The sequence below is a fragment of the Camelina sativa genome, chromosome 8 (assembly GCF_000633955.1).
Source record: "Camelina sativa cultivar DH55 chromosome 8, Cs, whole genome shotgun sequence".
Taxonomy (NCBI): domain Eukaryota; kingdom Viridiplantae; phylum Streptophyta; class Magnoliopsida; order Brassicales; family Brassicaceae; genus Camelina; species Camelina sativa.
Genome location: NC_025692.1, coordinates 23023384 through 23035437, shown reverse-complemented (window position 1 = coordinate 23035437; position 12054 = coordinate 23023384). Strand labels below are relative to the sequence as shown.

The window sequence follows — 12054 nt, the reverse complement described above, 5'->3', positions numbered from 1 at the left end:
TTTTTTTTTGACCTTATACAATTAGCTATTATGTTTATAAGAAAACAAAAAAATATAATAATTAAGTTTAGATTACCATCTAATTAATTGTAAGAACATGTACTTTAACAACACAAGAAAGAAAAGCTAGCTTAAACAAAAGGCCACGGTTTTTCCAAAACGGTCGAAATCGTTATAACTTATAAATTTGGGTATTATTTTGTTTAGGAACAAATAAACAGATGGAGGATTCATGATCTCCACCACCACCTAAGAAATGCGAGATTTAAGCTCCGTTTACAAAAACAGAGTTCCAAAAATAAATTAGTAAACCCTAATTTTCAACCACAAAACTTTGGAGATTACGTTCCTTGATATACACGCCTTTTCTCCTATATTCAAAAGCAATCCATCTTCTTTGATCTCAAGGTATTCATTCATCTTCTTCTTCTCATAGTAATTCATGTTTTGAATTAATAATATTCTTATAAATCGTTTAAGGCTGGCTACTTATTTGATAGTCTTCTGAAATGATCTGTAATATTTTTTCTTCTTCTGATCGTACGTTGTTATAGGTAGCGTCTCAGGTCGTTATTTGATTTCTTTAATAATGGCAACGACGTCTAGTACAACGAAAACGAAACCGGACAACAAAAACCTCACCAGATCAAGATCACTAGGCAGAAAGACAAAGCCGGTCTCATCATCAGAACCTGAAGCGAACGCAGATGGATCTGATCGGAAAACAATTGAGAAGCCTTTGCCCAATTACCTGAAACCAACAATCAGCTCGAGACCTGACCCGGTCAAGTTCTTGAGGAAGAACAACAACGCTGTCGAAGACAATCAGAAGCTTTTTCGTAGACGATCCTTTGATCGTCCTCCTTCGTCTTTGACTTCTCCGTCAACTTCAGCACCCCACAAATCTCTCAATACCTCTCCTGCAGCACACCCACGGGACAGACCCGCGGTTCCAAGAGAGAAGCCTGTCACTGGTCTGCGTTCTACATCTTTCCATGGAAGCAGCAGAGGCGGTCTCAGAGGAAGCAGTACGGTCAAATCGCCTCCTGTGGCTTCAAGAGGATCTTCTGGGGTAAAGAAGAGCGGCCTAAGCGGTAGCTGTTCTTCTCAGAGCAAAAAGGAAGGTTCTGAGAATGTTCCAAAGAAATCTTTGAGTAAAGAGGTTACCCCGGAATCGTCGCCTCGTGCGCCTGCTCATGAGGACGAACAGGAGATTGTCAAGGTGGAGACCAATGTAGACACTTCTGACCGCAAAGATGAAACAAAAGAGGAAGACAAAGATCAGCTTGCTCAACCAGATGAATCCGGTGAAGAGAAGGAGACCAGTCCAGTGGCTGCCTCCACAGAAGAAGAAAAAGGAGAACTGATCAATGAGGATAAAACCGAAGAACAAACAGAGGAGCCGAAAGAGCCAGAGAGCACCCAAGAAGAAAAAGGTGAAGACGAGGATGGAATTAAAGAGAAAGTTGATGATGAGGAGAACATCGAGACAGTTGCTACTAGTAAAGATATGAAAGAAGCTGCAAACATCGAAGAAAGTAAGGAAGAGGAACAGGAAGAGGCAGAAGTTAAAGAAGAAGAGAGCGAAAGCAGCAAATCGAAAGAAGAAACAACAGAAACAGAGGCTCAAGTAGAAGAAGTACCAGAGGAAGGAACAAAGAAGGAAGTGGTGCAAGGAAAGAAGGAATCTCCAACTGCCTACAACGATGTAATAGCAAGTAAGATGCAGGAGAACTCGAAGAAGAACAAGGTCTTGGCTCTTGCTGGAGCCTTTCAAACCGTTATTGACTATGAAACTGCTGTATCTAAGTGATATACATCTGCATTATATCACATGCAAACATATAGCAACTGCATCTTATTAGCTTTCTTATGTCAGTGCTTTTTTATTGTTTCTTGTTAATTTTTTTTTTCTTGTTTTCATCTAGTATCGATGTTGGACTATGAATTATATGGTTTTTGCCGGTGAACATGAACTACTCATCTGCTTTTTTTTCCTTTAACCAAAGTGACTTATATATAGTGTTCAACAAAGCGCTAGGCGGTATCTGGACGGTGACCCAACGCCTAGCGCCTAGTCGAGGTTTAAGCGTTTTTAAGCGGTTTAAACGTTAACAATATAAAACATTATATATAAAATTATGTAAAAATATATGTAACAAGAAATAAATAATAATAAATTATAAACGAAACTTAGAACAAATACATTTATTTAATTTAGATTAATAATATATGAACATTTATAAATATGTATATGAATATAATACTTAAAATTTTAAATATATGCAGTTAAAAATAAAATATATATATATATTAAAATAATATTATGTGATTTGAGGCGGTCTAGACCGCTTTCTTGAACACTGCTTATATATGCAAAATCGTGACAATCTAACAATTTGAAAGAACTAACTCTTATAAGAAGCAATATTATATTACTTACATCCACTAAAGCAGCTTTTGTTCTTGTTCAAATAGCTGATACAATTGTGCTCTTGTAAAAGCTCCTACTGTCTTTGAGCTATAACCGCTCCCACTAAGATTTCCGCATTGAACAACTATAACCATCTTAAGTTTCTTTTCCAAAACCAGATCTACCACACGACCAATCGATGTTGTTGTACTCACACATGTGGGCGGACTTCTCATCATTGAGACCAATGGCGCATCAAGCTACGAGAAAATAATTACATGCACAAATTCTATCAATTCAACTTTTCTTTTATCTATGTCAAGAGGTTCTAAAGCGGAACAAGATTTAGTTTAACTCACCTTGTTGCAATCCTCCCGGTGCAAAAGGCCTATGCAACTTCCCCAGTCATCTACAATTGGTACAACTTCCTCCTTGAAAAACCGCATGACAACATTCTTCAACTGCAGAGTGCCTAGCAGAGGTCGAGTGGCTTCAAATTGAATCATAATGCTTTCTATTGGTTCACTTGGTATCACCTGAGTCAATATATTGTTATTAATTACCAAACTCATATCTCAATTTCAGATTTAAAGTTAAGGAAAACACAACAAACCCCCATTATTAAGAATTAGAGAGTGTGGGAAATGGTTAATTTATACCTTGCTAAGTAGATCATTTGTAAGAATAGAGAGTGTGGTGTATCTATACCTTTCTAAGTAGATGTGGACGCAGTATAGACTTGGAAAACCCCAACAATGTTTCTAGGCGGACAGCAGCCTGCGGTTGAACAAAAATCACCAAACTAAGGTATCATCGAACATAACTGCTTAGTAATACATGTCTACCAAAACAAATATCTAATGTCTGCAAATAACTTTTCACATCATACCATGCCTCCACTGGTCGTCCAAGGTATTGCCTTCCACCTTCTAACGATACTTGAGAGAATCCCTAGGGCCTCCTCGAGCTGGCCAGCATTGAGAGCTGCTTCCATCAGGAGATTATCAGCTTCTTGTTGAACTCCCTTTGAGATTGTTCCTGAGGAATCCGGCCATAACCGAAGATACAGATTTCTCACCATTCCATAATCCCCTTGGACAGCAAACGCTCGCATCATAGAAAGGTACAAGTGAGGCTTTGGCCGCAAGACTTCATTAGCTCCACTTCTCTTTAATATCTCACCAAACACACAAAGGGCCCCTGTGAACATATCCAATAAAGACCCTAAGGAAACACTCAAAGGATGCTGAAAGCAACAATAATGAAACAGCAATTCATTGTAACATACCGCTTGTTGAACCACACTTTAGCATAGCATCAACTACTGCTGTAAAAGCAGTTCGGTCAATGAACACGTTATCACTCAATTTCATCTCCAAATATATGTCCTGTAGTGATAACAGATCCTTCGCGTCCCCAAATCCCTAATAAGTAGAAAGTCATCACAACAAGAAGCAGAAATTGATAAAGAAAACAAACAACGAAGAGTAATAGGCCATCTTCCCGCCGCATAAAGATTAGATATGTAAAGAGATCTACAGATTGGTGGCTCACCTTCACCAAAGTGGTGTATGTTACAACATCTGGCTGAAGAAAATCGTCGTAATATTCCTCTGCTTTCTCCTGAATTGAATTCAAAACCAAGACATCATAACTAACATGAGCCAAGCTCTACCCCAGTACTACTCTGAGTAACACTTGGGAGTATAAAACTGGCCTTTTAAATACACATGTGTGACCTTCATATTCTTGAAAAACTTCATAGCCACATCCAAATCACCACACTTGATGCAGGCATGGATCAAAGTATTGTAGGTCAACCTATCAGGCTCCAATCTAAGGCGTAACATTTCATCTAGCAAACTTATTGCAGCTTGTGGAGATTCTGAGTTGACATAGCCCTGAAATATATATAACAACAAGAAAACCCTTAACGCAAAAGAAAGAAGACATACACACAACGACGATGCTCCCTCTGAGCCTAAATGCAACTAAGCGTAAAGAAATACCTTCATCAACAAGTTATAGATGAGAACTGACGGGGTTCCATGATCTAGAAGCAAAATATCATATCTTGCAAGCAGACCATTAGCACGACGTAAATCTCCTGCACTAGAGCAATATCAAAGTGTTTTTGCATCAGCTTCAGCCAGGCCATGATATTTCCAATTCACTAACACCAAGATTACGTAGACAAGACTAGCTGCAGCCTATACTGAGAACGAGAAACTTTTACAGCTTGAGTGTCTTACCAGCATTGATCAGAGCGTCAAGCAAACCATAGATAAGAGATGATGACAACTTGGGATTCCCAGCAGCAGTTCCTTGCTCTATAGACTCCAGCATTTGGAACGCTTCGTCAATCCTCCGAGCCTTCCCCAATCCCTTAACCAAAAAACAAACGATTCCAAAATCAAATTACAGGTGTTGTGTCCTTCTCACACGATAAGTAACACGAAAATCAAAATTCAGAATTAGATGAAATAACCAAACAATCACCTTCAAGATAGTGGCGTAACTAATACTGTCGACTCCGATTCCACCAGGTTCCGCCATCTCATGAAACATCTGAAGAGCCAAATCGATATTTCCACAGTGAACGCAAGCTTCCAGAACTGAGTTCATAACGATTGTGTTAAGCCTCCCATAACGTTTCTTAGCAGCTTCAACCTCCTCCACGATCTGACCAAGCTGACGACGGCGCGTGAGGAGCACGATGCGAGAGGTGAGAGGCTTGAGATTGATACGCCTGGAGTAAGGAGTAGCTCTTCGAGGATAACACCGTCGCGTCGGAACAAAGGTGGACGATTTAAGTAAAGGGAGAGGAGTGCAAAGATTAGAGATAGCTAAAACCCGATACATCTTCAAAGGAGACGGGAAGAAGCTACCCATCCGCCATTGATGGATAACGTCAGAGAATCTGAATCGCGCGACAACGATCGATCAGTCAAGTAAGTTTTACTGACTTTGGCGGGTCGAACCAATATCATCACTGTGCAAATCTTATCGTCGCAAATTTGGGCCTTTAGGCTTTGAAAATTAAAGCCCAATATATTTATATTCAACGGTGACGTGAGTTTTTTTTTTGACTTTTTCAGTTCTCCTAATCCAAAATTGCTTCTAGATTAAGCTATAACTTTCTGGAACTCCTAAATTTCGAAACTGCAACCTTTTTTATAACGCGGAATCAAAAATATCCTAAATTCCATGGAGGCGTATATGTTTATAAATATCATCCAAACTGAGACCTTTAATTTCAATGAGGAAACAAACAGAAAACGCTAAAAACGATTGCATAGTTTGACTTTGTCTAGAAAGAGCAAGAAGAAGGATGTGTTTGGTGTTCGTGTGCGATCAAGACGAGAGGGTGATCGGAAGGTACGCAGCTCCTGGAGCGTGTCCGTATTGCGGCGGAGCGGTTCAAGTGGTTGACGTTAATAGCCAATGGAGATTCTGTTTCGTTCCTCTCTCTAATAAAAACAAACGTCGCCATCTCTGTTCCACTTGCGGTAAACGCCTCGTCGTCCATGGCTGAATGAAACCACCCAAAAAAAACCCTCCCACTTTCTCTAGGAGATCGTTTCTATTTATGTAAATATCCAAATTTCTGACTTGCTTTGTGTATCGTGTTTGTATACGTTTGTAACAAAACAAAAGAACATGTCTACTGTTCTACGATTTCTCAGTTTATGTATGAATCATGATTATGAATATTCAGCTTNAAAAAAAAAAAAAAAAGAACAAGAGTGATCACTTGCAAAGTTTGAGCTTCTTAAAGAAAGAAGAGACTTGAGATTTGGGATAAGGCTTCGTGGCGATACAAGTCGGAATATTCTCCGGCTGCTCCATCCATAGCTTGTGAGAGATTCCTCCTAATTTCAACTTCTCTGACAAATTCATCATCTGCGTTTCACCTTTAACCTCCAAAGTCACCTAACCACCAAAAAAAATTTAAAAACGCGTTAAATTGATCCAATTCCGTCCCGGAATTCTAAAATTGGCGTTTCGCAGAGTTAACCAACCTTATGCATAGAATCAATGTGCTGCGGATCGCAATACTGAAGAGTAACCGGATCGTCTTTGAACGACCAGATCGCCGCCACTGACGCGTGGCATCCCTGTGTTACCACGCTCCCGAGTGGCCACGAATCGATTAGATCTCTTCGGAGTACCACGTACTGCACCACGACGTCTTCGGGATTCTTCGCCGAGTTCTCGTCGTTGCTGGATGCAGCATCGACGATGTCTCCAGTCTGTTGTTGGCTCATAGAAGAAGAAGCCGTTGTGAATCTTCTTCGGCGATGAGCAAACCGGATCGTTGATTGAGCAGACCGGATCGTGGAATGACAAAACCTAATTCGCGGCGCCGTATCAAAGAGTCGGCGGGTAACGAACGGGAATCGAAACGCAGCGGAGATGACGGCGCTCGCCATATGAAAGGAAGTTTTCGCACATGGACTTTGCTATTGGATAAGATTTTTCTTAATGGGCTTTTATAAGACCCAACTATTTCTGACTTAAATTAACTGTTTAGGTCACGACGACATGAATCAAATTCAAAATTAATTTGCTAGTTTTAGGATATGTGGTTTTAATATTAGACCGGAGAATTTTATCACTTAAACGGCATAACCAAACCCGGTTATATCGTTCGCTAGAAAACGAAACGAAATAAATTGCTTCTGATTTTCTCCTTTCATTTCGCGGTTGAGATTTTTCGATCTTTCCGAGCGAAATCAAACATTCCGACGTCCGTACACACTATCCGCCGCTGCTTAAAAAGTCTCCCGCCGCCAATCTCACCTGTTATTTCTACTCGCTGCCGTCTGTGAGTATTTTATTCGGTCTTATTTCTTTTCTTTCTTCTTGGTTTTAGAGTTAATATTCTTCGTTCGCTGTAAATACATGAAACAAGCTCTTCTGATTAGAAGCATGATAGAGTATCTAATTCAGCCTCGTTTCTGTTAAATTTCGTTTCCGTGTGTATATATCTGAGCTGAAATCGTGATTTCGCCGCCGGTTCGATTTCTTGAGTAATAATATCTCTTGTTGATTTGGTCGCTTTAGGGTTTTGCTTCTCACTCGTGTTTATGTTGTTGCTATATCTTTTAATAATAGAATTTAACCAAAAAAAAAAAATCAGATTTGGGGACTCTTGTCACCTTCGTTTTGGACTTTTATATGGTGTTGTATGCAGTATGGTTTTGTTAGAGCTCTGATGAGCTTCTCTTTCTAAATGATTCTCCGGTTGCGAATTTTTGGAGTGTGTTAAATTTCGTATGCAAATAGAATATTTGGTGTACAGATTGATAATCAACTTCTCTGCTTTTTGGCAGGAGCTTGGTCAACTGGGAAGTCTCCGAAAGCAAAGATGGGAGAAATGGTAAACAACACACCCTTTAGGGTTTTGTTTTGCCTTTTCTAATTGTTTACCTTGAAAAGGCAGATTCCGTAACATTTGCTTTTGTTGCAATTAGATTGTTTCGCTGGACCAAGATATCCGACTGGATACAACACGAGCAAGATGTGAGTTACAGCTTTTATTGTGGTTTAGATCCTTTTTTCTTTGTCTAAAACTTTTGGTGATGATTAGTTAATTTCTATGCTCTTTTTGTAGTCTCAAGTCTTCTCGAGAGGCATCGAGAATTGACAAATCGTCTTGCTAGGTAGGAAATACACTTCTGAAATGTATACTTCACTTCTAGATCCTTTTTATTTTTTTTAACTATGAATTTGGTAATCATTCATTTGTAGGGATTCTGATAAGACAATATTTGATCGTTTGAACAAAGAATTTGAAGCTGCACGGGCATCCCAAAGTCATGGTGGGTATGGATAGCTGATTTGCAGAATTGGATCAGTCATCTGCATGGCTGTATTTTTTTGTTTCATAAGTATACGCTCATCCATGTATCTATGTTAATCAAATGCGGTTATTCTCTCCTCTCCTCTGCAGAAGTGTGCTTAGATGGGGAAGATTGGAATGATGGTTTGTTGGCCACGTTAAGGGAACGGGTATGTCATCCATCATCATTGTGTACTTTAAAAAGAGGTGTTCCAGGCGTTGGTATCTAGTTGAGGGCTTTGTAGACACTTTAATAAGGGCAGATCTAGATCAATTATGTCGTTCTGATGAAAAGTGTTTTATTTTTTTTTGTGTTATGAGATCTGTTGGGCCAGCTTTTTCTTTTCATCTGTTGATTTTTTTTACTCTTTCCTGAACTTGACCATGAACTGTGTAGGTGCATATGGAAGCTGACAGAAAGGCAGATAACGGTAATGCAGGTTTTGCACAAGTTTGTCATCCTGAAGAGCGAGTTACTTACAGAGTTGGAAATAAGGTACTTCACAGGTCTTACATTCTTACAAATTTCTTCTGTAGAAAGTTGAATTTGATTGTACCCTAGGTCTGTTTGTCTAGATAGCACAGATTTTACCATAATTTTTTTCAGGATACCCCTAAAGAAGATACACTAAAAGCCACATCAGAAAACCATATGGCAGTAGAAAGCTCTGGATAGTCCAAAGGAAACCTATAGTTTTGTGCATTCATCTTGGCCTGATGCAATGTTTGCCTATATGATAGATCCAATCAGACCAATCTTGGTTGTATACTTGTATAAATTTGTTGGAGAATGTTGATTGCTATGTCTTTCCCAAAAATTTTGGTTGCTATAATCTTTCCTGATTTAAAGTTTTCGCTGACACCAGTCTAATCTTAAGTTTGGAGTGACCTCTCTCAGACCAATCTTGGTTGTATCCTCTTTTGCTTATAAATTTGATTTTTTATTAAACAGTTAATATGTTGCCTCGAGGGAGCAAGAATTGGAATACAGTATGTAATATCGCTTGCAGGTATTTTAAACTATAATTGGCATTTTTCAATAAGTTCCAAGTGTTTTTAGTTTACAAAAATTATTGGCAGTCATCATAACGAGTTTTTCTACAAAAGTTTCTTACCTTCTACTGTAAAAGAGTTAGCTGTTTCGTCTCCATATTTCTATGTAAATGAAGACATTGGGACTTTTCCTAACCATATTTCTATGTATATGATAATTTAATCCTTTTTTTATACAGGAGAAACTTACGAGATTTACCACTGTGTGCTTGAGACCAAGTCGTTTTTGGAGAAGATGATTGTACTTGAGCACACAATTCCTTTCTTTTTGCCACTACATGACTTGGAAAATGATCTTCTTTGTTCGAATGCTAAGGTAAGCATGGTTATTGGATCTATTATCGAGATTCAACTTGCTTAGACGTTGTTGCACCCGATCTTCAGTTTTCCCCCTTACTTCTTTGTTTCTTATAGTTTTCTCGTTAAAAATTTGTGGATGTCAGAAATTCATCGATAATGTTGGGGATCTTCTGCAAGCATATGTGGAAAGGAAGGAACAGGTTTGTCAACAATCTTGATTGTGCTTGTCAGATTGGCCTTTTAAGTTGTTCTTTTGGGTCATGCCTCTTAAATTTTTAACCTGTTGGCTTCTTCTTTGATTTTTTTTTTGTTTTCTCAGTAAAAACGCATCAATATGATCTCTAGATAGAAATGAAATTGGTACCAAAATCATGTGACCTGTTAACATAGAGTAAGAGAATTTTAACAATAATGTATCATTAACCTTGTTAGATTAGGATATTAAATAATTTTTAGATGGATTTATTTTAGAATGAAAATGAAAGACTGGACCAGATAATCTGGTGTGAGTATGCTGGGTGTGTTATTATAACCGCTGTTGGTGAATTATGCACTAAAAGCGTTAGGAAACTCCTAAAAATTTATACAGCTTAACCAGGATGCTTCTCCTTATTTTATTGTAGGTACGGCTTATGAACGAGCTCTATGGAAATCAGATCAATGAGCTTTATAACAGTCTTCCTTACCACATGATTGAATTTTCCGTAGATGATTGTGAATGGTGAGCAATTTCATGGATCCATATGATTCTGTTGTTATAGCTTTTTTTTTCTTTTTTTTTTTTATAAAAAAAAAACGTTTTGCATTGAAGCAAGGTGATGGTGAGCCTGAGATATGGAGATCTTCTGAGTGAACTGCCGACAAAAGTGAGAGTTCTAGCTTGGCCAATGCATCGTCAGTCGAAGAAACAGTGTACAAGCCCTGGAAATCAAACAGTTCCTGTGCGATTATTTTTTGCCGAGAATGCTTTACGAATCCAATCACTACCTGAAGGTATTTCTAGTTTACACCGATTTGTTTCGAGTGATGTTTTTTGTTTTTTGTTTTACGGTGTGTCTATCTTTTTGTTCATTGCAGCATACGCAGAGATTGTGATAAACCTGCCAGGCGAAATTGAGCAAATATTTCAGTAGAGGAGTCCGTGTTAAAAGCTGAAGCTGTGTCTCATAGACTTTTCTGTTTCATTTGCTGCTTCGTTGTATGATGTATGATTGTGATCCTGCATCCAAAATGTTAAAATAGTGCTTCATCGATTAGAGTTAGACTATTGCCGACTGGAAATGTTCATGCTTGAAACAGAAACAGATATATGAAGTTTTGTTCTCTATGGCGTGTACCATGGTTCATTCATATTCTTCATGAATTTACGCAAACGAAGTCAAAAGTGATAAACTAAACTTATCCACAATACGTTCAGTTCAATATGAGTGAGAGTTAGAGATATACATTTTCTAATGTTGGTCCACCATTAGCTATTTTAAAAGATCCTAGTTGAAGTAATTTTGTAAATAATAAAAAAGGAAAAGTATGTGTTACAGCATATGAAATTACGGTGATAAGAAATCCCGGAGTTGTGTTACCCACTTTGAATTATCTTTTCACAAAACCATCCATGCAAAAAGTTTATAGTAAGTCACCACTGATTTTTCATCTTGTTCCCCCCTGAATATTTCATGTCACAATTTAAGAGATTATGTTCCTAGAACATATAATATTGAAATTTTTCGTAGAAAGTTCTTGATACATGAAAAGTATTTTCATTGTTTCAATTATTTTAGCTGTATAAAAGTTCAAATGAGGTTGTAATTGGCAAACTATTTTTTGTATTTTTCAACGAGATTATTCTCAATATATATATCAAACTAATGACCCAAACAAACATCAACTCAAATTTTGCTCTAGATTATGGCCGAATTATCGGATTTAGGATCATTGTTGTACGTAAGAACCAAAAAAAACCAGTACATTGCAGATTTACTTTAGATCTATCTGCCTGAGTGATTTATTATTATTGGAAACATATGATTAAGACACTGAAAAGTTCGTTGTCAGAAAAATAAACGTAAAGAACTCTGACATGGGCCCCCCTACACAAGATAAATTATTGAATTTTACTTTAATCCTTTTTTAATAACTTTTAAAAACTAATCCAAGTGTTAATATGGAACAATTGACATACCCGAAAATTATGGTCTAGCCACTACTAATACATACACCATCATGTCGTCTTAAAAAAATATCCATCGTAAAATTTTTGTATGCTACTCCAATAGTTTCACGGATGACAGACATTTTGCTCTCGAAATTTTTTATTTATATATAGTTTTAAGCTTAAACTATTATTATATATGGCACCAAGTAAGTCGTTCATAATAGTAGTCTAGTACTAAATACTATGTCAAATCCAGCTTTACACACACACATTTATAATGTATTATGATAT

At 37.7% G+C, this 12054-nt stretch overlaps 5 protein-coding genes across 5 annotated transcripts; 3 read left to right on the top strand and 2 right to left on the bottom strand.

Annotated features, from left to right (window-relative positions):
- Nucleotides 208-1971, top strand: LOC104708035 (chromo domain-containing protein cec-1-like). The gene is made up of 2 exons (XM_010424519.2): nt 208-408; nt 555-1971. The coding sequence occupies exon 2, from the start codon at nt 590-592 to the stop codon at nt 1811-1813; it is 1224 nt and encodes a 407-aa protein (XP_010422821.1). The 5' UTR covers nt 208-408; nt 555-589; the 3' UTR covers nt 1814-1971.
- LOC104708033 (pentatricopeptide repeat-containing protein At5g10690) lies at nt 2330-5383 on the bottom strand. The gene is made up of 10 exons (XM_010424518.2): nt 4913-5383; nt 4666-4798; nt 4423-4520; nt 4153-4314; nt 3968-4036; nt 3702-3837; nt 3303-3613; nt 3122-3190; nt 2773-2949; nt 2330-2673 (listed from the first exon to the last, which is right to left on the bottom strand). Exons 1-10 carry the CDS (start codon nt 5303-5305, stop codon nt 2449-2451), a joined length of 1773 nt encoding a protein of 590 aa, XP_010422820.1. The 5' UTR covers nt 5306-5383; the 3' UTR covers nt 2330-2448.
- Nucleotides 5599-6126, top strand: LOC109125995. Its single transcript, XM_019228884.1, has one exon. The coding sequence runs from the start codon at nt 5745-5747 to the stop codon at nt 5946-5948; it is 204 nt and encodes a 67-aa protein (XP_019084429.1). The 5' UTR covers nt 5599-5744; the 3' UTR covers nt 5949-6126.
- On the bottom strand, nt 6142-6931 carry LOC104708031 (putative peptidyl-tRNA hydrolase PTRHD1). The gene is made up of 2 exons (XM_010424516.2): nt 6436-6931; nt 6142-6346 (listed from the first exon to the last, which is right to left on the bottom strand). The coding sequence occupies exons 1-2, from the start codon at nt 6844-6846 to the stop codon at nt 6164-6166; spliced, it is 594 nt and encodes a 197-aa protein (XP_010422818.1). The 5' UTR covers nt 6847-6931; the 3' UTR covers nt 6142-6163.
- Nucleotides 7112-10938, top strand: LOC104708032 (centromere protein O-like). The gene is made up of 13 exons (XM_010424517.2): nt 7112-7241; nt 7750-7796; nt 7891-7939; nt 8031-8079; nt 8168-8238; nt 8370-8428; nt 8656-8754; nt 9211-9268; nt 9491-9627; nt 9755-9811; nt 10235-10332; nt 10423-10604; nt 10689-10938. The coding sequence occupies exons 2-13, from the start codon at nt 7785-7787 to the stop codon at nt 10742-10744; spliced, it is 927 nt and encodes a 308-aa protein (XP_010422819.1). The 5' UTR covers nt 7112-7241; nt 7750-7784; the 3' UTR covers nt 10745-10938.